Source organism: Alosa pseudoharengus, unplaced genomic scaffold (genome assembly GCF_046254945.1).
Source record: "Alosa pseudoharengus isolate Yale_2024_CS ecotype anadromous, Long Island Sound unplaced genomic scaffold, YU_APseudo_1.1 YU_APseudo_1.1_scf_5, whole genome shotgun sequence".
Taxonomy (NCBI): Eukaryota; Metazoa; Chordata; class Actinopteri; order Clupeiformes; family Clupeidae; genus Alosa; species Alosa pseudoharengus.
In genome coordinates this window covers 37,989,895-38,016,441 of record NW_027468837.1, presented here as the reverse complement: position 1 = coordinate 38,016,441, position 26,547 = coordinate 37,989,895, and the positions used below count along the sequence as shown (strand labels likewise).

General features: G+C 48.0%; 1 protein-coding gene across 6 annotated transcripts in view; it reads right to left on the bottom strand.

Moving 5' to 3' along the window:
• Positions 1–26,547, bottom strand: part of magi1b (membrane associated guanylate kinase, WW and PDZ domain containing 1b) — a 132,508-nt gene that overhangs the window by 63,364 nt on the left and 42,597 nt on the right. For all 6 annotated transcript variants that reach the window (XM_076268852.1, XM_076268854.1, XM_076268853.1 and 3 more), the window contains exon 2: positions 9,719–9,835. In XM_076268852.1, coding sequence (XP_076124967.1) covers positions 9,719–9,835 — 117 coding nt within the window. The remainder of the gene's footprint in view (positions 1–9,718; positions 9,836–26,547) is intronic.

The following is a 26,547-nucleotide window of genomic DNA, read 5'->3' as shown; positions in this document are numbered from 1 at the left end:
GCCTTAGTCCAGCTCGAGGAGAACAAACACCAGAGAGCGCGAAAAAAACAATAAATCTCAGTGATGGACAGAATCCCGGCAGGCAGGCGGGCAGAAAGAAAAGGAGAAGAGAGGAGAGGGGAAGGAAAAAAAAAAACAGAATCACAGCGCTGTCTCCCCCCGTGAGTGCATCAGACACAGGCGTCTGTGTGGGCGCTGGACAGTCTCTCCCTCCGTCTTTCCCCCTCCTTCCTCTTCTTCTCTTTCTTTCTACTCCTCCTCTTCTCTTCCTCTTCTCTTCCTCCTTCTTGATTAAAAAGAGCGGCACGGCAGACGAGCGCTTGTGCCCAGCGTTAGAGGCTAAGCACAATGTGAGCTGAGCTATCCACACACAGCCTGCTGTCTGAGGCGCACATCTCTAGCCCCACAATCACCCACATGCACCCGCCCACCTCTGCTCAGTTACACACACTCTCTCTCTCTCTCTCTCTATCGCTCTCTTACTTGCTCACTCACTCAGCCTCACTCCCTCCCCCTCCTTTCTCTTTCACAACCCCCACCTCTATCTCCCCCACCCCTCTCTCTCCCCTTGCTCTCTCTCTCTCACACACACGCTCCCTCTGGCAAATAAGGCGGCCACATAAACCCCATTCTTGCACATCATGTGACCCTGGCAATCAACACTCTTCAAGTGTTGTGTTGTGTTGTGTTGTGTTGTGTTGTGTTGTGTTGTGTTGTGTTGTGTTGTGTTGTGTTGTGTTGTGTTGTGTTGTGTTGTGTTGTGTTGTGTTGTGTTGTGTTGTGTTGTGTTGTGTTGTGTTGTGTTGTGTTGTGTTGTGTTGTGTTGTGTTGTGTTGTGTTGTGTTGTGTTGTGTTGTGTTGTGTTGTGTTGTGTTGTGTTGTGTTGTGTTGTGTTGTGTTGTGTTGTGTTGTGTTGTGTTGTGTTGTGTTGTGTTGTGTTGTGTTGTGTTGTGTTGTGTTGTGTTGTGTTGTGTTGTGTTGTGTTGTGTTGTGTTGTGTTGTGTTGTGTTGTGTTGTGTTGTGTTGTGCAGGGCAACACACAGCTGGGCTGGACTGGGTTGTGGGTGAGAGGGAGGAGCAAGGAGAGGCACTTGTGGGCTTCAGCCATTGTTTTCTTTTAACCGCATGAGGGGTGAGTGCATTTGTCTACTGACAGAGTGGAATAAGGGGGTCAGGGGCACTTTCAGACTTCACCCCCCCCCTTGCACACACACACACACACACACACACACACACACACACACACACACACACACACACACGCACACGCAGCAACTCCATCAATACAGTTAAGCTACAAGCACATCAATTAAAGATGACCAGGGAAGAAGCCCATCATTCCATAGCAACACAATTCATGTCTGACCCACAAAACAAAGATGTGTAGGTGACATGGTCCTTTAGGGTTTACGCATGTCGACCCATTTTTATCCAACAATATTAACAACGTTTCTTTTAAAAGGCGCTATTTTTTATTTGTTTTTGTTTTTTTCCATTTCGGGGGTCTCAAATAAAGAATTTCCAGGTGATGTAAAAACTACTGCATGTGCAAGTGGTCAAGTCAGTATTCAAAACACCACTGGCATGGACTCCACCATGGATTACCCAAACACCACTGCATGGACTCTACCATGGATTGGCTAGGGACCAAAAGGTCAGTTTTGACCTCCCACAGTTGCCCCATATAATCTGCTCCTACAGTTGCCCCATGCAATCTGCTCCTACAGTTGCCCCATGCAATCTGCTCCTACAGTTGCCCCATGCAATCTGCTCTCCTACAGTTGCCCCATGCAATCTGCTTTGCTAACAGTTGCCTGATGAAATCTGCTCTCCCAACAGTTGCCCCATGAAATCCAACCTCCATCAATCAACGCATGTCACTGGCATGTTTCCGGTCCGCGGGTCCTCCACCCCAAACCGTGGAGTAATCTTTAAAAATTTAAACTCCACAGAAATAGGACAAGAGGTGCTTTCTGGACGCTCCAGACGCTGTCCCATCAGCCTGTGAGGCCGGGAGAGCGGCTATTTCAGGGAGATGAGAGATGAATCATTTCACACTCAGCAGAGGATATCTGCCTTGAATCTAGACCTCACCTTGGGACACAATATCTTACTTTACATTGAGTGGAAAATTCTGTCTCTTCCTCTGTGCAAGCATGGAAGAGACGGCAAGCAGTCCATTCGGGGGGGTCCTTTATATAGAGTCTAGAGATTATTATTTAATATTTGCATACATTCTCAGTATTTTCAACATTTTATCTCTAATGCATAAATACTGTTTTAGTCTCAGCATGCTCTACCAGTAAGGAGAAGTGAGTTTTCTTTCAAATAAGAAAACACAACACAACAACAGTACTCAACCTTAAAAGATACAGGACGTCACAGCATCCCAGGGTTTTCTGACCAGATCACTGGCATGCTGCATCACCCCCCTCGTGTCTGTGCCGATGAGTGTAGTCGTGGAACACGATCATGGCTGATAAGCATCGTGTCTGGGAGTGCTGGCGCTAAAAGATCAATGGCGTTCCAGTCCGACTGCAGACTGACATGCTGTCCACATGCAGCAGCGTTAGCGAGCACATGTTCCCTATTAACAGACTTCCAGCTGCTGCCACATCCAGAGAGAACGGACAAGGCAAGATTGTGTTACTAACAATTACTGCAAGACAGGACACAATCGGACCACACACACACACACACACACACACACACACACACACACACACACACACACACACAGACAATGCAGCCACTGACTTCATTTCCAATAACAGAAAAAATAGACCACACATAATACACAGTCATACTAAAAGAGGTAGAAAGTGAGAGTGTGTGTGTGTGTGTGTGTGTGTGTGTGAGTGTGTGTGTGAGTGTGTGTGTGTGTCACAGACACAGAGCCCAATGCTTTGTCCCTGATGTCTGTGCCCTGCGTGTGAACAGGCAGCCGTGAGCAGAGCTACGCTACGCTATGTCACGCTAGGTTACGCTAGGCTACGCTACGCATATCTGCTCACATGACTTCACCCAGTGGCAGCGGCACAAGCGATCGAACGAGCAGGGGGAGCGCCGACACGACAGCCAGGAGCAGGAGACTGTTTGGATGATGCAATGTGGACGCGCACATCTGCAAATGAACAGACCAGAGAAAGACCAGAGAAAGAGAGAGAGAAGGAAAGAGAGAAATATAGAGAGGAATATATAGAGAGAGGGAGAGACAGAGAGAGGGAGGGAGAGACAGAGAGAGGGAGAGACAGACAGAGAGAGGGAGAGAGAGAGATGAAAAAGAGAGGAGAGGAGAGGAAAGGGAAGGGATGGAGAAATGGGGAGGGCAAACTAAACATCCCAGTGGGCTCCCTCAGTGGACGACAGGTAAAGGAGCGCTGACCATGAGGTGCGGTGGGGTGTGTGTGTGTGTGTGGTGCGGTGGGGTGTGTGTGGTGCGGTGGGGTGTGTGTGTGTGTGTGTGTGGTGCGGTGGGGTGTGTGTGTGTGTGTGTGTGTGTGTGTGTGTGGTGCGGTGGGGTGGGGTGTGTGTGTGGTGCGGTGGGGTGTGTGTGTGTGTGTGGTGCGGTGGGGTGTGTGTGTGTGTGTGTGTGTGTGTGTGTGTGTATGGTGCGGTGGGGTGTGTGTGTGGTGCGGTGGGGGGTGTGACGGGACGTCAGGTGGAGTGACGGCATGAGACATGCTGAGAGAGGGGGGCAAACACTGTCCAGTCCGGGTTCCGTCAGCACTGTCCAGTCAGGGTTCCGTCAGCACTGTCCAGTCAGAGGGTTCCGTCAGCACGGTCCAGTAAGGGTTCCGTCAGGCCCACACTGCCCAGTGCCACTGCCATCTGGACCCAGTCACAGTTGGATGGGTGGATCATGACCTCTGCATATACACACACACACACAGACACACACACACACACACAGACACTCACATGCGCACACACACACGTGCGCGTGCACACACAGACACACAGATACACAGACACACACAGACACAGACAGACACATACACGTGCGTGCACACATAGACACACACACACACACACACACACACAGCCTTCTGACTCTCCTGGCTAAAACAGACTGGCACATTGTGGCAGTGCCGAGGTCTCTGCCCCTGTGGCTTGGTGGACAATGCCCTTAAGATGAATTAGGAGGAGAAAAAAAGTGCCCCAACCAGTTAGCCATCTGTCCTGATCGTTGCCTGATGTGGCTAGATGTGCAATGCTGCTCCCCTTTAACCCCCGCTCCTCCTCCTCCTCCTCCTCTTCAGCCCAACCCCCTACTGCAAGCTCCACCCTGCCCCCACTCCAACCCCCACCCCCAAACCGTCCCCTTAGCCTACATACCTCTATATGGCCAGCGCACACCACTGACCATGTGCTCACCAAAGCCCGCACAACACACTTCCCCTCCACGACACTCCGTACGGCAGCGGAGCAGGGGCTCGCGTCTGCAGGAATAGGCGGGAAGGGAGGGAGGGGGGGGGTGATGGGGGGGGTCAAAGCAGGAATATAGAACGCCTACTTGCCTGGATGCAGAGGAAGTGCAAACAGCAAGCAGCGTGGTGCTAATCCTAACTCGCTCTGTGTACATGTGTGTGTGTGTGTGTTGGCAGTCAAAAGCTGCTTCACACCCTGAGCTGTGTTCACATAGACAAGGCAGCCAAAGAGAAAACAGAGGTACATGAGAAAGAGAGAGAGAGAGCGAGAGAGAGAGAGAGAGAGAGACAAAGAAAGATGTGGAGTGAGGTATAGTGTGGCACATGCAGAACTACAATTCTAGCACACACACACACACACACACACACACACATGCACGTTCTATGGAGGGACGCTAAGAAAAAGGTTTTATTTATGTCTGTGGGCTGTGAGAGCAGCAGTGTCTTTTTTGTGTGTGTGTGTGTGTGTGTGTGCGTGTGTGTGCGTGTGTGTGTGTGTGCGTGTGCGTGTGTGTGTGTGCGTGCGTGCGCGTCAGACTAACAGGGATAATAAGAGAGAATAGAGAGGATGTTGGGGGGATGGAGGGGACCCGGCACGTAATATCATGACCACGGATCCTTCCCCGCGCTGCTTAACACTGAGCAGCTGTAGCCGTGGACGTGGCGGTGGCCGTGGCGGTGGCTGGGCAGGTAGCGAGGCGATCGAGGTGGCAGTGTCACTTCCTGCAGCTGACGGACACTCCGCTTACACAGAGACAGGAAGATGCGGGGGGTTGGGGTGTGGGGGGGGGGGGGGGGGGTGTGGCTTTGCTTCACTGCCATGTTTACATCCCCACTACCCTATTGATGAGGGCACATTAGTAGCCACCATCTTGTCCCCCCACCACCACCATTCAGCGCTACACCCGTCCTTCCCATCCACACAGAAAGCCCACATCTGCCTGATTGCTCTTAAAGAGACAGCGCGCCATTTGTCAGCGCAGAGCCATCTGTCTGAGATTTGGTCATCATTCAGAGACCATGGAGTCAGTTTGGGGGTGCTCCTCCAATGCTTGCTAAATGGCCAATGTAGCCATATGAATGTTCATTTACAATGTAAGAACCATTACAACAATGTTCAGTTTTGAATGGAGCATGGAATAGCATGGAAATAACCGTGACACCCAACAAGCCCCAAAAGGCAGTGAGCGTGAGTTCAGTCCCATGTCCTCACGGACACCTCTGAGCTCTGACACATCAGTCTCTCTCTCTCTCCCTTTCCCTCTCTCCCTCTCCCTCTCCTCTCCCTCTCTCTCTCCTCGGCCACCTGGCAGGGCGAGCCACTGGTCAGGCCACTGGAGAACAAAGTGGCAGCTGCAGACATACACACACTCATGAATAAGCACTAGCTGACCCCCGCCTCCCCTCCCCTCCCCTCACACACACACACACACACACACACACACACACACACACACACACACACACACACACACACACAGGAGGAGGGGCTGCGCTGCACTGGTTCAGTCCTTCCCGCTCACTCCGCTCATGTTCTGTGTTAGACGGTCAGCCAGCGGGTGGGGAAATCATGATGGGGAAATCTGGGATTCGCTGCAAAATCGCTGAGCGGAGACGACCAAACTGATTTAGTGACCATATAAGCTGAAGAAGTATTCTTTTTTCTTTGGGTAGCAGCGTTCAATCACACACATATTGGACACCACAAAATGGCAAGAGGTTTGTTGCACAAATGTGTCATTAAGATAACACTACTATTAATGCATACTGCGATTAAAAAGTGTCATTACGATAACACTACTATTAATGCATACTATGATTAAAAAGTTTCATTAAGATAACACTACTATTAATGCATACTACCATTAAAAAGTCCCTTGCATCACCTTGCTAAAAAAGGAAACCACTGATGGCTGACTCACAACACATCATTTTCTGAGGTATGTCCAGACACTAACGCTGCTTTCTGTGGATGCCAGCACATGTGTGATGATGTGTGAAAGTGATGACCCAGGGGTCAGGGGGGTTAAGCGTCCAGCCTCGCCCCCCTCACTGAGGGGCCTCGGACAGCCTCTCCTCCTGGTCATAATGCCAGAAACCACCACTCCCACCCCCCGCCCCCCGCCCCCACACACACACACACACACCACACACACACCCCATACATATCCATCTGTTCCGTCCAGCTGCTTTCTGTCTATGCGGCCCACACGTAATCTGATCAATCAGTGTTTGCACGCTGGCTAAAAGCCCCACCCATGGTCAGTTGTTGACCTTAACAAAAGACGTGTGCTGCACATCACTGCATTCCGCTAGTCAGTCTCACTAAATGCTCCCTTCCACACAAACACACACACACACAAATAATCTCAACTCACAGAAATCCTGCAAATAGACAAAGAAAAAAAAAGCGACTCAAAAGAAACTGACTTAATAGGCTTAATTCCTCCTAAAAGAGTGCACACAATGGCAAAAAGAATGCAACTCATTTCAACGTACAGTCTTTTTTCAGAGAGAGATAAGAAGCTAATAAGCAAACTATGATAGTTGTAGGTTAGATAGATATATCTAAATTATTAGCAGAGTACTACGAGTATACACGGCTGTTCTGTGCACTCCTAATGACAACTGCACCTAGCCAGATGGTATTCAGCCCTGTTATGGCAATACAGAGGTCATTTCAGTGCAGGTCTGGGAGAGCACTTGAAAAATGTAAAGTGATTTTACAAGAAACGATCGATAACAGACGGATTGCAAACATCAAATAACTGTGTGGGAGTGAGACCAATATGAGCAAAAATAAGACCAAGTTTCAAAAGCACCACTGAAATAAAAAAGCACAATTCTTGAGACATGAAACAAATTCAGGCATTTAGGCAATAGAGAACAACAATCATTAACAATTATATGAGATGGGTTTGCTCATTGCGTCACAATAATATCAGATATATGGTAGAGCCATTCTTCTGCCGATAATATCAGATATATGGTAGAGCCATTCTTCTGCTGATAATATCAGATATATGGTAGAGCCATTCTTCTGCCGACTGAGAGAGAACATGATGGACAATCCAGCCTAGAACGGACACAACTGACATGTTCTCAAGAACGGACACAACTGACATGTTCTCAAGAGGATGGTGTCCTAGAACGGACACAACTGACATGTTCTCAAGAACGGACACAACTGACATGTTCTCAAGAGGATGGTGTCCTAGAACGGACACAACTGACATGTTCTCAAGAACGGACACAACTGACATGTTCTCAAGAGGATGGTGTCCTAGAACGGACATAACTGACATGTTCTCAAGAGGATGGTGTCCTAGAACGGACACAACTGACATGTTCTCAAGAGGATGGTGTCCTAGAACTGACACAACTGACATGTTCTCAAGAACGGACACAACTGACATGTTCCTACGTGGACAGTGTTCCGAAAACAAGGTAAGGATTTCAGCAAAGCAACAGACAAAACATTCCAAACAATTCTATACTCTAGGTACTGCAAGAGTCCAAGCTATATCCCTACACATCACAGGAGCTTAAAATAGACACTTCAACAAGGCTTCAAAGCTGGACGGTGCAACTTCAGCATTCAGCAACATAAGGGGCTATACTTAATGCATTCTTCTTTATGTTGCAACACAATCAAACTATAAGTAGATCAGGGGTTTCTAATTCAATGTAAGGAGTGCGCTAATCCAGACCATCTGTCTATTGGGCTCCACTAAAGCTAACTCTAAGCTAAACTGTGGGGAGTACTAAAGGGTCCTATGGGCATTAACCACAGATACCTATTTACCTTACGTACTCAATAAGTCCTAGCCAATGAGGCCATAGCATGCCATGGGTCTCCAAATACGCTGAAGTGGCAAAGAGGAAACCCTGGATTCAGTGCTGGCACACAACTCCTCACAGAGTACAAACATGCACCACTTCCACCATGTGGTATGTGAGAGGAGATGTTTTGAAAGAGGATCCAGAGTATGTGGTTACAGACCTCATCACTCTGGTGGCTTGCACTGGGATCTCTATACGGCACTTCCAATAACAATACAGGATATCTATATACATCATATATAAAATAGTGTCAATAGATATGGAATTGGACTAGGTTAGTCCATCCATTCACTCTTTATTATAAAGGAAGGCCTGGCTGTTAGAAGAATGTCAGGCAAGACATACATGTTAAATCACTTCCCCTATTGATTACGAGGATGGCCTCCCATATTGATTACGAGGATGGCCTCAAGAGTCAATTGATCGGGAAAGCTCCGGGACCACATCACTATAATCAAATGGCATGGGCAAAGTCAGAAGACCTCGCTGATTAAATGGATTTACGGGGATTGGTGGGAAGGGAAGGCAATATTCATTCATCAGCCGGCTCCTCTGAGCCCAAGCCCAATCAATAATCAATGGGATCAGATGAAGAAATCGAGTTAGGGGGTGCTAAAGATGTTTAAAGGATGGTTTCTGCGTTTAAAGGACGGTTTCAAAAGGCATGTACCTCTGCGTTTAAAGGATGGTTTCAAAAGACATGTACCTCTGCGTTTAAAGGATGGTTTCAAAAGACATGTACCTCTACGTTTAAAGGATGGTTTCAAAAGACATGTACCTCTGCGTTTAAAGGATGGTTTCAAAAGACATGTACCTCTGCGTTTAAAGGACTGTTTCAAAAGACATGTACCTCTGCGTTTAAATGGACAGAATGCACTGCCAGCTGGCTCTCCTCACACAAAAGGAAACAATGCAAACTTGCAACCACTGCTATCAAATTACATAATGGTTAAAAAGTTTGTGTTCGCTTGGTGGGAGCACTCACTTACAAGTCTCACTGCCACCAACTCAATCAATGGGCAGATATCGCATATCGCAACATAGCCATATGCCATAGCCCCTCCACCCCCCCCCCCCCCCCCCCCACACACACACACACACGTGCGTGCGTTCCTTCTTCTACCCACTGGTCCAGAGCCAGTCTATACACCGACAGCTCACATATAAAGAAACCTCAAACGTGGGAGTCGGGTTTCCACCATGAGACCCTTGTGGCCGCGTTTCTCAACAAGACCACAAGTATGTTAAAGACAGGGCACTCTTTAAGTAGGAAGGCGTCTGTGAATTAACATGGCTCCAGAGAAGGCAGGAAGCAACACTGGCGTCTCCCACCAGAAATAAATAAAGAAATAAATACAAAATGTGCACGTTTGGAGGAGACCCAAAGGAGGAGAGTGGACAGGGGGAATTTGGAGCGAGACTGACTGAATTGGCAATGTACTCACAAGGCACAGCATGGCGGTACAGGTTATCGCGGATCGTCTGCTGAAGCTCGTGATCCGGGGAAGACTTTTGAAACCTCTGGCTCAGGTAGCGTTTCAGGTCCTTGTTGAGCTTGTTTCCTGCAGAACAAAAGAGGGAGACATCTGTTAACATGATACTACGACACAATAAGATTGTCAACAGGACAGCTTGGAAGAAATATGCACTTCAAAAGGCACCGGCCCAGAGAATGACCCAATGGACCATTGAAACCTGCATCTTTTTGGGCCATGAAGTGCAAAACAAACTCAAGTGCTAATGCTATTGTGCTCACTAGGCTGCCTCTTTCCTTTCTCGTCACACTCAGAAGAGATACCTGGACACTCTGCTTAAACAGTGCTAATGGGACGACAGACAGGGCATGCAAATAGTTCTACCACCCTGGGACAGACCATCTGCTGCGAACACAGTTCACCCCCAAACAAAGTGCAATATCAAAGAGATGCCAACGGCATCTGAAGAAGTCCATATACACAGGAGAGGAGAGGACAGGAGAGGAGAGGAGAGGACAGGAGAGGAGAGGAGAGGACTGCCAGCTCTGGACTTGCCCACTTAACCTCTCACGGTCATGCTCACTAGACCAGAGACGTGGAGGAAAAAGACATGCGGTCCTACCCTATCTGGATGGCTCATCAGAAACAATTAACAAACCATCTGTTGACACCGTGCTGACCGTGAGGACCAGTAACAGGGGGCTGTGGTTAGGGTTGGGGTCAGAGCTCTGGTTAGGGGTTAATTGACCGATACCCAACAACCTCACCTATAATTATTTTTATGGTCTTTTGGGTATGTTAACTAACTAACTAGGGTGTGTCAGTAATGCTTTGTTGACTAACTATAACGAGCCATCAAAACAATATGTGCAAACATGTTCAGGAACTTAGAAAGAGTCTGACCATTCCGCAAGCAATTTTTTTCATCATCCTTCATCAGGAAAATTGCCCTGATTCCTTCTGAAATTCCTTCATTAGTATAACATGACTGGGAGAAGGAATCCATGTATATCTGGAAAGAACAGCACTCCCATGGGATGCTAGATGAACAGTACACACCTCTTGGAAGGATTAAGTACATAACTGTGGAGCCAGGTGATGTAGGTGGTTAACAGGGTAAAACTAGTACAGTAGTTGCTATTCATCAAAGTTGTCATCAAGCAAAAGACTCCACAATGCCATTGGTGTTAATGAAAGATTCTAGAACAGAGCTCTAGAATCTTTGGTGTTAATGTTAGAACTTCTTGGATCAAAGCAACCATGGAGAGCATAGCATCTTATATAAAATAGTAGTTCTACAGCCCCCACACTCTTCCAAACTGCTTTCTTAACCGTACAGTGTTTCTCACTTCTAATGATGTCAGAAGGGTGGCTAGGCCACATGTTTTTGACATCTTCGGGAGAAAATACAGTCTGCACAAGCACCAGAATTTGTTTCCATGGAAACACTGAGGACAGGGCCTGCTGGTAAGTGAAACCTAGAGGCCTTTAATATGACGAGTGCAGCAAGCCAATACCAGCCATATGCTGCAGTCTCGTTATGATGTCTCTGTACTGATACGGCACGGACATACTGTACAGGTGCGCCCCAGGTCATGTCCACTCCTCACACATTACTGAAGTGACCACACACACAAGACACTATAGTAACAACACTCTAAAGATATTGATGAGCTGAATACTATTAATAGCACAAATCGAACTCTAGAGAAGCTGTGTGGTTTACATAGGCTCTACTGTATCACATGGTAACAGTGTCACAGTCAGTGGAGACCACCTGGCATGCAATTACATGCAATATGGACATAAAATATAGCTCTCATCCACCTGGCTCAGTTAAATGGCATTTTTGTTGTACAGGGGAAACACAAGGTTGTAACACGAGGCCGAAAAGCAAACAAATTGACAGGACTACATGTCTGCTGTCATCCTGGTCTCGCCATTACACAGCTTCCTCCATGGTCACTGAGGTAACAGCTTAGGAAAGCTATTTTCTCTTTGTTACTTGCTTCTGGCTTTTGAAGCCATCCACCTGAGAGTGGAGATTGCTTTGCATCTGTGACATTTGGACCCGTCTCATCTTCTCTCTTTAGAGCTGAGGACATACAGGCGTCTCCTCTAGAGTCTTGACCGATGCCATCTTTGACTAGCAGTTTACAAACCCTGCATCATCTTACATCAATAGACTACTCCAACTCTGCAAAGACATTTCATGGCTACACTCTAAATGGTCTTGAGTCAGTGAAGGAATGAAAACTAAACATCCTTCGACCATGGATTGCTAGCTCCACGTTCTGGTGCTGTATCCAAACCATAATAGATATTGTCAATATTTATCAGCCTCAAGTTCAGGAGTGCAGACTGGCTTGGGTTGAAGAAGGCCACTCTGTGTACTTTCACTGCTCTTCCTCTGGGTTTGGCAAGACACAAACAAGCCCAGACCTCTCGGCCACAACGAAATGCCTCGGCGCAGGGAACTAAGTAATGGCTGCAGCAACTAGCAAGAACAGTGCTGTATTTTAATCCCTGAAACAGGTTGTGAGCTGTGATTCCGAGCTGTGATCGAAGACGCATAGCAACACAGATCAGCTCACATTAGCACTTAGTCATTTAAACATTAAGACGGTGGCAATGCAACTCTTTCAGGGACCATCACTCATCCTTTTGACTGTAAGAGAGAAATGCATGCTGTAAAAATGCTGCAAAAATGTTCCTTCCCTCACAAGAGGCATCGAACAAAAAAGCTTATACATGCATAGTAAAGCATAATTGATGGCTTAGTTGGGGACTGTCTAAACTATACTTTAGTTGGGTGTGCACATTCACAAAGGGAGAGAGGAACACCATGGGCAGAAATAGAGGAAAATTAGCAGCTTGTGTGAACTAAAAATATCATTGCTAATGATCAGTCAAGGTTGTCAGGAAGTTAAGAATATTATAAAAAGCTTCTGGACACATTGTGTGAGGACAGGACATATTATGGCCAACAAACTGTGCAAACTGAATGAAACAGTGTAACTAATGAACACATTCCAAACTTTGACTTTGGAAATACTCATTCACTGACAGTCTAAGAGCCTAATGCAAACTGACACAGTAGTCCTTCCCTAAAAGAGACACATATCACAGTCTGACAGAGCTATTAAGAAATAAACATCCTTGCTCAGAGTGAGAAGCCTCTTGATCATGCACTAGATAAGTGGGCTTTCATTGAGAGCACCAGTTTAGTCTTGACATTGCCTCAAATTCAATTTGGGATATAGCTTGGCCTAACACATTCAATGCCAAAACAATTGTTTACAAAAATGTCGATAAGAACAGTTAATTTAAGATTTGGAGATCTGTTAATGACAACAGACTTTTCATTCCTAGTGCTCTCTACCAGAATTAGGTTGGGTTGATTTGTTTCCCCACAGCTGTCTGAGGTAGTTACAGTATCATGCCATTGCCTGAGGCTATTTTCATGACAAGGGCCTGGTTAGGCACCTAATCAGAAAAAAAAAAAAAAAAAAAAAAAAAAAAAGTGTTGCACTGTGGAGATGCAGTGTCATTAGACACCTATGGGAGTCGAGACTCATGTATGTGATTCGGCAGGATTCCCTTGCAGTGTCATTAGACAGAGACTTTCTAATGTGGAGACACAGCACTCAAAAAATCCTCCATAGAAATGCATGGGGTTAGTTTGTAACGCCAATATGGCCGTTGTCTACACATATCCCACCCCTTCCTCGGGAAAACGTCGACATGTGAATACATTGAGCCAATCATGTGGTGTGATGTGAATACATTGAGCCAATCATATGGTGTGTTGTGAAGACATCGTGCCAATCATGTGTTGTGATCTTGCCGCTGGAGCAAGATTGGTGTCGTGAAGCCTTGCGCACGCGCAGTTCGACCCAAAGGTTGTGCCCGATGAGTGCCCATAAAACGTTGGTATATGGCCGCCGAGTGGAGGGACTTGCCTAAAAGGACTTTGCATTAGACACCAGTGGGAGTCGTGACTCGTGTATGTGATTCCCTTGCAGTGGGAGTCGTGACTCATGTGTGTGATTCCCTTGCAGTGGGAGTAGTGACTCATGTATGTGATTCCCTTGCAGTGGCATTAGACACCAGTGGGAGTCGTGACTCGTGTGTGTGATTCCCTTGCAGTGTGTGCAAGGTGCCCAGGCACCTTCTCTGGCAAATTTGTCACCTCAGCCAACCACAGAGGAGAAACAGAACGTTCAGAGGAGCTTTCTCTAATGACACCATGTGCTTGTTAATGGGTGCCCGCTAACGACTGTGACAAGACCTGAGGCCTTGTGGAGCCATATTTCATTCCTGGGGCTTTCTGCTGAGGAGTGCATAACCCCACACTGGGACTGGGAATACAGTAAGCAGCCTAGTCTTCAGCAAATCTGGAACCACTAAAGCACGGATCCTGTTTGCTCATTCGCTAACTGTGGCTCACAAAACGTCCTCTCTCTGTTCCACAAACTCAGAAGTTTATGTCACCTGCCCATATAATCCCCCCCAAAGTAAGAGGATTTCCTGTCCCTCGCTTGCACAAGCTCAGAAAAGAAGTCACAAAGGATGTACGGTAGAAGCACCTCCATGACTGTTGATAAGACCTTCATGACTTGATTATCCTGATGGGACTTGTAGTAACCCAGATAATTCACGGGCACTCAGTGGCTTCAGAGGGGGTTGGGGGCAGTTGGTCCCCTTGCACGAAAATCCCAGCTCACGGAGATAATTGGAGAGCAAATTTCCCCCAAACTGCCTCCACCTGACAGAGATTTTTTATAAGCTTCCCTGCGATGTAGGGGGGCATCACATATGGACAGTTGAACTGAGCTGGATTAGCTGAGACTGTATGCGCAACACCACCAGAATATGTGATGGGGAGACAGAGAGGGAGAGAGAAAGAGAAACAGAGAAAAAGACAGAAAGACAGAAAGAAAGAAAAAAAAGAGAGAGAGAGAGTGAGACTGCAGCGGAACAGAAAATGGTTGAACGTATAAAAGTGAAGTTCTACAGGAGATTAGTGGATCAGACGGTTCCCTCAAATCGAGACCAAAGAGCCTGTCAGTCGGGCTCAGACGCTGCGCTGCTTAGGCACTCAGCTGCAGACAAGGCCGACATTCACATCTCGCCCAAATCCACCCCAGCGCCACGAACGCTACGCAAACTCACTTTCCTTTCTGGGCTGCCTCGATGGAAAAAAGGAGGGAAGAGAAGGAAAAAAAACAAGGGAACTGACAGATTTGCAAATTGTGAGACAAGTTTGGGTTACGTCTGTAATGTTTCTATTCAGTTGTTCTCTTTCCTCGTCCCCCGCCCCCGCCCCAAGTGTTACGGTGCAGTCTCTGCCGAGCATTAACATGCCCACAGTGGATCCAGCATTATGGATTCATAATGGCCGCACCAAGGACAGCTTCTGCAGAAAAGAGGAAGGTTCTCTGTGGGTTCTGACGGGAGGCGTCGGAGAGGGCTTAAGTTGTCTGCCCCCTCATCAAGGCAATGAGCCCCAGCATCAGGGAGGGTTGAGGGTTGATGGCGTTAAACGCTAGCCAGCGCAACCTTCATTACGACCATTTTAAAAACCCCACTTCCACACACACCTGCGTCAGGACCTCCCACTTCCACACACGCCTGCGTCAGGAGTCAGGACCTCTGGTGTGTTTACTGTGAACTAATGAGGGGATTTCTCTTCAAAGTGAGACAGCACAAGCAAGGCTCCTGTTAATCGATTACACAGACGTTTATGAGAGCTTGCTTTTCTCATTCTGCCATGGTGTCTTGGCCAACACACACAGCATGAGCATACAGTATAAATGAGCAGAAACACGTTTAGCATTGAAAACTCCACACTGAGGTCCAGCTCACTGTCCACTGCAAGGGAAGGGAAAATTGGATTTGACTCCTTGCTACAGAGAACAATCTTGTACAATGAACCATCCGTTATCATTTGCATGGTGCCATCACAAATCTATTGCAATCAACAACTAAAAGATGTTTACAGTGGATATGTCCCTCCTAATTCAGAGCTGCAAGTGCATCTGTTTACTCACTGAGAGCACAATACAACAGGTCAGGCCCAGAAGGGAGGAAGCTAGCACGCCGCTTCAGTAAAGATGCATGTTTGCAGTATGGTCATGCTTTAGAGCTTGGAGGGGAGTATTAAACTCTTGACCCAGCCCAAGCCGAGCACACTGGGCCAAGCACACTGGGCATGTGCCACAAACTGTTGTCAAAATGCATGCGTCATAGCTGAGGATCCACAGCAGTGTGCAGAATCAGACATGCCCCTTGCTGCCTTAGACCAGGGCTAGCCTGGGAGTCCAGCACATCTATTTAAACATTATGAAGGAGCAACCAATGTGTCCCATTATTCCCATATCTAGATCTGAGCATGATAAAAAGTTATGAATGTGTATCTCTGCATGTGTCTGTGTCTGTATGCCTGTGTGTGTGTGTGGTGTGTGTGTGTCTGTCTGTCTGTGTGTGTCTGTGCATGCATATGTGTGTGTGGTGTGTCTGTATGCCTGTGTGTGTGTGTGGTGTGTGTGTGTCTGTCTGTCTGTGTGTGTCTGTGCATGCATATGTGTGTGTGGTGTGTGTGTCTGCCTGTGTGTGTGTGTGGTGTGTGTGTGTGTGTCTGTCTGTGTGTGTCTGTGTGTGTGCATGCGTATGTGTTTGTGGTGTGTGTGTCTGTCTGTCTTAGTGTGTGTGTAGGTGTGTGTGTGTGTGTGCATGTGTGTGTGTGTGTGTGTGTGTGTGTGTGTGCACATGCGTGTACGTGTGTGCGTGCTTGTGTGCGTATGTGTGTGTGTGTGTGTGTGTGTGTGTGTGTGTGTGTGTGTGTGAGCAGCCATGTCTCTGTGACTGTTTGGGATTCGGCGCTCAGCTCAACACTGCCCTCTGTGTTCCTCCTCATTAGACCTCATCTGCCTGCGTCACACACGGCTGCCCCGTCGCCACAGCAACGGCAGTCGGAGCAGCGCTACAGCAACCCTGCGGAGCATGGAGGCAGGGCAGACGCCCCCTACTGGTCATCACCGTCAACACAGGGAACATTCCCGAGCAGACGAAGCTCCTTTCCTATTGTAGCTTCTGATAAGATGAGACAGGACAGGACAGGACAGGAGACAGGACAGGAGACAGGACAGGAGACAGGACAGGAGACAGGACAGGACAGGACAGGACAGGACAGGAGACAGGACAGGAGACAGGACAGGAGACAGGACAGGACAGAACAGGAGACAGGACAGGAGACAGGACAGGAGACAGGACAGGACAGGAGACAGGACAGGAGACAGGACAGGACAGGAGACAGGACAGGACAGGACAGGAGACAGGACAGGACGTTGGCCAACTGTTGGCTAGATTTAAACAGGGATGAATTGCTGGCCTGTACTGTACCAACGGGACAATAAAACTATATTTCTGCTTGACACTGCCTTTCTACAACATAGGTCTTCCAACAACTGGAAAGAAGCAATGCTGTTCATTTACCACAGCTGGAAAAAAACAACAACTGCATTTTCATTTACCCATTTACACCCAACCAACCCTTTATTTAACATACTAAAAATGCAGTTACCACTGAGATAAAAGGCAAAAGTGCCCTGTCAGACACTCACTCAATACTAGAATCAAATACAAACTGTATAAAGGGGGCATGCATTCAATCAGCTATGAGAACAATTATATTGCCTTTCATTCCACTTAAAATATACCACATAGCAGTTAAGTAAAGCAGCCAAATAAATGCAATAATGTAGATGCCACAAACCAAGGGCTGGCTGTGCTTTTTAAATAAAGTCGAGGAGTGGTTTTGACGACAGCACTGTGGTTGTATGCAGGCTTTTACGTGAAATTACAGCAACTGTATCCAAACCTGAGACTGTGACAGGAGACATTGTGCCTTGAAATATGCTGTAAATAATAGCAGCCATCACCAAATCACTAAAAGGCACACAACATGGGGAGGGAGGGGGGCATCCATTCCTCCAAATAAACAAGGCAAAAAGAAAACAAAAAATGGCTGACTATGGCGGCATCTCTCGTGACAACGGGAAATGTTTACTAGGTTTGAGATTGCTTTTATCGATTTCAGCTGCTCTGGCAGAAATATGCTTCCAAGGCCTCATTTGAGAAATACAGCTGGGATCCAATACAAGTGTCATTTACCAAGGCCTGAGCTGAGGACTGGGGAAATGGAGTGAGCACCACAGGCCCCCGGAGCACTGGTATGGAGTGATAGAGGGAGAGAGAGAGAGATAAAGAGAGAGGGAGAGAGAGTCTGTGAGAAAGGTAGAGACAGAGATATTGAGAGAAAAAGCAAGCAAATCAGCATGTTCTATGTGTGTGTACTTGTTGGTGCTAGTGATTCATTTGTGTCAATTATCGGGATAACCCCAGTGGCTTTTTCCTGTGTGTGTGTGAATCTGTTGGGTAGTGATGCACCAAAATGTAACGTTGCTTTCACAAAACTACATCCAGATGTAAACAAACTATTTACCGCAATCTAGAAAAGAACATACCAGAAGATTATATTAAGAAGAGAATGGAATATCCACAGAGAATACTGACAGGAAAAAAGTGTTTCGTGGCAGCAGGGAGAAATGGCTTGTGCTGTCCTCAAAGCTGGACCAGGAGAGTGAGTGACTAGTCATTGCCGACAATAAAGTACGACATAATTATTCAGCGCTTTACGCTTTAAGCGTTTTATCATCATCGTTTAAGAAGTTTACAGCTTATGAAATCGAGGCACACCTTTGGGCCGTGGCCACTACCCAGGCTGAAGAGTTATGGCAGCGTCTGTGCCCAGAGCTCTGATGGAGCAAAATAAGTGCTAATATTCATCAAGAATGGCCTCATTGCAATTCCTTCTTTGATGAGATTGCACTCAGAGTACAAAAAACACAACAAAGGAGAGCCACTCAGCTCTGCAGACACCACAACAGCGAAAATAGAGTTCAGAGAGGACAAAGTCATGCACACTCATCAATATTAAGTTCACTTTTTAGAAAGAAATATGTGTTTTACTTTTGAGCAAATTCCAAAAGTGTAATGAAATTGCAAGCCATTAAGGTAGTAGATCTTTAAAGTGAAATTTCCCAGGTGTAATCACCAATTGGCATTACTTCCCAGCCTCATCACCACCTCACCTGCTCTCTCTCTCCCTCTCCCCACACCGCAACAAGCGTGAGGGTCATTAGATCACTGTAGAGCCTTGGTCAACTTACGGCCATCAATCTAGTCTGGAACCTGGCGAATACAGGGGATTTGGCCAAGCTAATGCCGACAGTATTGATTGTTGTGGCTAAGCCATTCTGCAGCAGGCTGCGGTGCTAACTGATTAGCACCGCTCCAAATCCCCATTAGCGCAGATCAGCTGGCCCCCCGTCCTGTCAGGCAGCCACCCCGCCACCGTGACCGGCACGCTAATTGCAGACCGCAGCTGTACAGTGCATGCCTCCCCAGCAGGGGATTTCATAAGGAAGGCACAGGCATGGCCAGGAACGAGCCACCCATCAAAACCAGGCACAACAGAACACCAGAGGTCATTATGTGATGCTGGAGCATACAATAGAACTGCAGCTACATTAAAGCCTCCCAAGAAAGATATGGGGGCGTTGAATAAATCCCAGGTCAAGGTTGTAAGTGTGTGATGCTAGCTACAGTAGCATGTGTCATGCAACTGATTCTTCCTGGTGCTTTAGCTCCCTTACACTGTCCAAAGACATGCGTGTGAGGAGATTAATGGCACCTGCAGGTGGTCCCATGATTGCACCCTAGATAAAGCACTGACAGGAGATCAGGATTCAGCTATTCATCACATCGCTGGCTGATCAGGGCTATTCATCACAGCGCTGGCTGATCAGGGCTATTCATCACAGCGCTGGCTGATCAGGATTCAGCTCCTCATCACAGCGCTGGCTGATCAGGATTCAGCTCCTCATCACATCGCTGGCTGATCAGGGCTATTCATCACATCGTTGGCTGATCAGGGCTATTCATCACAGCGCTGGCTGATCAGGGCTATTCATCACAGCGCTGGCTGATCAGGGCTATTCATCACAGCGCTGGCTGATCAGGATTCAGCTCCTCATCACATCGCTGGCTGATCAGGATTCAGCTTCTCATCATATCGCTGGCTGATCAGGGCTATTCATCACAGCGCTGGCTGATCAGGATTCAGCTCCTCATCATATCGCTGGCTGATCAGGGCTATTCATCACATCGTTGGCTGATCAGGGCTCTTTATCACAGCGCTGGCTGATCAGGGCTATTCATCACAGCGCTGGCTGATCAGGATTCAGCTCCTCATCACAGCGCTGGCTGATCAGGATTCAGCTCCTCATCACAGCGCTGGCTGATCAGGGCTATTCATCACAGCGCTGGCTGATCAGGGCTATTCATCACAGCGCTGGCTGATCAGGATTCAGCTCCTCATCACATCGCTGGCTGATCAGGATTCAGCTCCTCATCACATCGCTGGCTGATCAGGATTCAGCTCCTCATCATATCGCTGGCTGATCAGGGCTATTCATCACAGTGCTGGCTGATCAGGATTCAGCTCCTCATCATATCGCTGGCTGATCAGGGCTATTCATCACATCGTTGGCTGATCAGGGCTCTTTATCACAGCGCTGGCTGATCAGGGCTATTCATCACAGCGCTGGCTGATCAGGGCTATTCATCACAGCGCTGGCTGATCAGGGCTATTCATCACAGCGCTGGCTGATCAGGATTCAGCTCCTCATCACATCGCTGGCTGATCAGGATTCAGCTCCTCATCACATCGCTGGCTGATCAGGATTCAGCTCCTCATCATATCGCTGGCTGATCAGGGCTATTCATCACAGCGCTGGCTGATCAGGGCTATTCATCACAGCGCTGGCTGATCAGGGCTATTCATCACAGCGCTGGCTGATCAGGATTCAGCTCCTCATCACATCGCTGGCTGATCAGGGCTATTCATCACAGCGCTGGCTGATCAGGATTCAGCTCCTCATCATATCGCTGGCTGATCAGGGCTATTCATCACAGCGCTGGCTGATCAGGGCTATTCATCACAGCGCTGGCTGATCAGGGCTATTCATCACAGCGCTGGCTGATCAGGATTCAGCTCCTCATCACATCGCTGGCTGATCAGGGCTATTCATCACAGCGCTGGCTGATCAGGATTCAGCTCCTCATCATATCGCTGGCTGATCAGGGCTATTCATCACAGCGCTGGCTGATCAGGGTTCAGCTCCTCATCATTATCACTGGCTGATCAGGGCTATTCATCACATCGTTGGCTGATCAGGGCTCTTTATCACAGCACTGGCTGATCAGGGCTATTCATCATATCGCTGGCTGATCAGGGCTCCCAGGTCACATGGCAGGAAGAGATCTCCTCCGCCAGCTGCTGCTACTGCTGCTGCCATGGCAACCACTCCTACAATGACAACTATGAAACTGCACCTACTCTATTGTTGCTCTGTTCTCTTCTTTGGTGATGCATCACAAGCGATGCGTGTCAAGGTGTGTGTGTGTGTGTGTGTGTGTGTGTGTGTGTGTGTGTGTGTGTGTGAGCACCGCTAACCACACAAAAACCTATGTCTGTCTGTCTGTCTGGAGTTCACTTCAGTCTATGATCTGATGCATTGATCTGCCCCCACACCCTTTTGCACTCTGCGTGTTCATACCTACAGACACAAACACACTCCTCTCACCCATCACCCCATTGCTGTTCTCTCTCACACACACACACACACACACTCACACAAGTGCACCGCTAACCACACAAACACACTCCTCTCACCCATCACCCCATTGTTGTTCTCTCTCACACACACACACACTCCTCTCACCCATCACCCCATTGTTGTTCTCTCTCACACACACACACACACACACACTCACACAAGTGCACCGCTAACCACACAAACACTCTCCTCTCACCCATCACCCCATTGTTGTTCTCTCTCTCACACACACACACTCACACACTCACACAAGTGCACTGCTAACCACACAAACACACTCCTCTCACCAATCACCCCATTGTTGTTCTCTCTCACACACACACACACTCACACAAGTGCACCGCTAACCACACAAAAACCTATGTCTGTCTTGCTGTCTGGAAGTCACTCCCGCAGAGGCACACCACACCACTGACTCACCTAAAGACACACACACACATACACACACACACACACACACACACACACACACACACTCTTCATTAAGGATATTTCTGTAGTCTATCACTCAGACGCATTGTTTGCCACTTGGGTCTCTTTGGTGGCTCTGCGCGCTGCCTCTGGTGATGGGATCAGCCCCCACTGCTGCTTAATCAGGCTTTGCTTGATGAGGGCCTGCAGCTCACACTGGGATAGCAGCACCCTGCAGTTAGCAAACAAGTAACCCCCTCATTAGGTATCTATGGGGGAGGTACGAACGAGGAGGAGGAGGAGGAGGAGGAGGAAGGGGAGGAGAAGTGGCATGGAAGCCCCCTCTTCACCAGTCGATGTAGGGGTTGGCACGCACTGAGTAGGACAGGAGAAGAGGAGAGGAGGAGGAAGATTGGTGTTATTCTTCTCGGCTACGTGTGTGGACTGGTGCCAGCCTCTGTTGTGGCATCGGGGGGGGGCGGACTTCTGCCAGTGCCTCTGGTTTGTGCTGATGCGGCCCTCCCCGAGCTAATTATTGTGAGTGCGGACTCGTTGCTTTCAGATTGACATGAAGGACGGCGTTTCCTTTGACGGAGCAAACTTGAGACTCCGACATCGCTTGCACTCAAACGAAGAGAGCACAGACCACTAGGGGGCACATGTCCTCAATGTCATTCAGAACGTGCTGTATGAGACCAGCAATAACACATCACCTGCACTACATGCTGTATGAGACCAGCAATAAAACACCAGAACATTCTGTATGAGACCAGCAATACCACATCAGAACATGCTGTATGATACCAGCAATAACACACCACCTGCATTACATGCTGTATGACACCAGCAATAACACACCACCTGCATTACATGCTGTATGATACCAGCAATAACACACCACCTGCACTACATGCTGTATGAGACCAGCAATAACACATCACCTGCATTACATGCTGTATGAGACCAGCAATAACACATCACCTGCACTACATGCTGTATGAGACCAGCAATAACACATCACCTGCACTACATGCTGTATGAGACCAGCGATAACACATCACCTGCATTATCAAGGGGACTCTGCTTGGTCTGGCTAATCATAATTACCGCAGGGTGCTGAATAATGAGGAAGATGGTAGAAAGCTGTTTGTGCAGACACGTGAGTTACGAGGAGGTGGGGAGGGGAGATGGGAGATTGAATTGCCCTTGCTGAGTGGCAGAATGCCCTCTGCACTGATGGCACTCATCCCTAAAGTTCATTAAATTATCAGGGTGTGTGTGTGCGTGTGTGCGTGTGTGTGTGTGTGTGTGTGTGTGTGTGTGTGTGTGTGTGTCTGTGTGCGTGGTGGTGGGGGGCAAGGAGATAGACTGATGGTCTTACTAACCATAATCTAATAGGCCAAACTGTTAACTGTAGACTGAGAGAATTAAAGGTGGTGATTACTGATGGCGTGTGTGTGTGTGTGTGTGTGTGTGTGTGTGTGTGTACACAATAATCCATTTCTGTGCTTCTGAGCAAAGGCAAACTCCTACATTCCAGTGATAGGTCAGACTAAGATCTGCATTTGTGTGTGTGTGTGTTTGTCTCTGTGTTTGTTTTTGTGTGTGCGTGTGTGTGCATGTAAGTCAGTGTGTGTGTGTGTGTGTGTGTGTGTGTGTGTATATGAGTTGTGCAGGCTCCATGTCGACTCTTATGTTCCAGTGTCAGGTCAGGCAGGCTCTAAGCTTCACTGACATGCATCCTCACATGTGCTCCAATTCCTCAGGCACACACAACCTCTACACACACAGAGGCGGGTGCAACAGTGGGCAAAGTTACATTTTAATGAAGTGACTAACTGTGGTGCCTGCCGCCGCCCTGAATGGTTAGCCTCACCCAGTAGCGAGTACGGAGAGTGGGGGTGGGGGGGGGCAGGGTGACCACTTCAGAGCAGCACCATCTGACAATCTCTCCCAATTACTTCCTGTTCAGGACGTTCATCCGAGAGCACTTCGACCGCTCCTCTAAACTGCATCGGTGGTCTGCGTTGGCGAGCAAGAGCGTCACCTTCATCTTAACCTCTTGCTTTGACATCTGGGGCTGACAGAGAGTAGGTGGTGGAATAAAACACACACACACACACACACACACACACACACACACACACACACACACACACTCCAACCATCTTTGGCCCAGACTGACCAGTCCCTCTCCACCCACCCCCACCCTCTCCACCCTGCTCCCCTCTCCCCCCGTTGGGGAACAGCATGACCTCAGGAGCGAACGTGCCTGACCCAGTTTCCTGTGGAGAGACTGCTGAGTCAGAGAGAGGCGGGATGTTCGATCAGGCAGAGAGAGAGAGAGAGAGAGAGAGAGAGAGAGAGAGAGAGAGAGAGAGAGAGAGAGAGGGAGAGACAGGGAGAGCAAGAGAGAGAGACAGAGCGCGCAAGAGAGAGAGAGAGAGAGAGAGAGAGAGAGAGAGAGAGAGAGAGAGAGAGAGGGAGAGAGAGGGAGAGAGAGGGATAGCAAGAGAGACAGAGCGCGAGAGAGAGAGAGAGAGAGAGAGCGAGAGCGAGAGAGAGCGAGAGCGAGAGAGAGAGCAAGAGAGAGAGAGCGAGAAAGAAAGAAAGAAAGAAAGAAAGAAAGAAAGAAAGAAAGAAAGAAAGAAAGAAAGAAAGAGAGAAAGGGAGGGGTGGGCACTCCATTTTTCAGCAAACTACATCTGCCAGGCTCTAATTTTAGCACGGGCAGCCAGCCTCCTTTCACAAGGCCCTACTTTCCACTCGTGGAGCACGAAGCCAGGCCTAATGATGACATAAGAGGGAAGAGAGGGAAGGAGGGATAGGTACATAGAGAGAGAGAGAGAGAGAGAGAGAGGGGGATGGATGCAAACACATATGTCATAGTGCTTAGGCACCTTCCCAATCTCTTAGAGGTTGACACACTTTACACAGTTCCAAAGACAGCGGATTCCCTACAGATCACTTGCACACACACACACACACACACACACACACACACACACACACACACACACACACACACACACACACACACACACACACACACACACACACACACACACACACACACACACACACACACACACACACACACACACACACACACACACACACACACACACACACACACACGACCAACTGACCATGTCCTGAGATAACAGTCTCTCTCTCTCTCTCACTAGCCCACAGGACCTCCTGCAGCCTCAGGAATCAAACAACCACTGCACTCACACACACACACACACACACACGTTAGCTTCCCGTCACAGCTTGTGTATGCCTGATTCCTACTCACAAAGCGGTCATCAGAGCACTGTCTGCCCTGTGTGTGTGTGTGTGTGTGTTTATTGGAGTCCATAGTATAAGTGACACTGCACTCTAAAAAGCAGTTTGTTAGAAACAACACAAGTTGTGTTGTCCCTATCTGGATATAGAGATGTGTTAAAGAACACCGCAAGTTGTGTTGTCCCTATCTGGATATAGAGATGTGTTAAAGAACATCGCAAGTTGTGTTATTTTCAACACACTATCTTTAAGAGTGTGGTTGTCTACGGTCACTCCCTGTCGGTCGTGGCGATGACCCCTGAGGCACCCTTGCTCCTGACGAGAGGCTCCTAATGGGGACTCCTCGGTCCGACTCCAACACCATCAACACGTTTGGCAGCAACTGGCACTCTGTGTGTGTGTGTATATATATGTTTGTGTGTGTGTTTGGCATCAACTGGCTCTCTGTGTGACTGAGTCACTACCGTGAACACTCAGCAATGTTAAACCTACAGTCACATCAGGCACAAAACACAGGGACAATTCCACCAACCTGTCGCTGAGTGGGCAGTAAACAAGGCTGTAAACAAGGCTGTAAACAAGGTTGTAAACAAGGCTGTGCTCTGCAGGTGATTGATGGTTTCCGATTTCTACGTAGGTGGCTGACAGATAGATTGTACATGGCTTCAGATATATTTTTTGGTTACAAAACCTGACTTTTTAGATTTAAATCGTGCTTATTTCTCACTAACTTTTGCAAAATATAAAGGCACAACCCTAAACTTACTTGTTAATACAGAAACACTGCCATCTATGAGTTAGTTGTGCCATCTTGGATACAATTTTCCGAGTTTACTTTTTAAGCAACTAATGTCATGTCGACTTCACACCGATTGGCAGTCACCTGGTCGCATTGCTCAGCATTTGCATAAAACAGACTTGTTGTCTATTTTGCCCCCGCCTTGTTCACGGCAACAGCAAGCTCGTTGCTCATAGACCTCTGAAGTTTGCCTACAAAAAAGCAGCCATCTTTGACATCCGGTATCTGGCGATTTTTCCTATGGGAAAATAACATGGGGATTTTGAATTATCGCACCTGTTAAACTCTAGCGGGGAAGAAAAAGTCTGAAATGCAGACGTTTTCCTGAACACACTTTTGTCCTCTGCCTTCGAGTGGATACTGTGATCTCCGGTACGTGAAGGCGGCTCACTTAGATTTTTGCTACCCCAGAGCTAACCTGCAATGCAACTTGCCATAGGTAGTTAGCTTCAATTAACAACCGGATCTCCTTATATGGGCAAAGATGGCCGTTTTGGTTCTTTTTTGTAGGCGAACTTCAGAGGTCCATTGCTGGCAGACGGTCTCTCCCATTG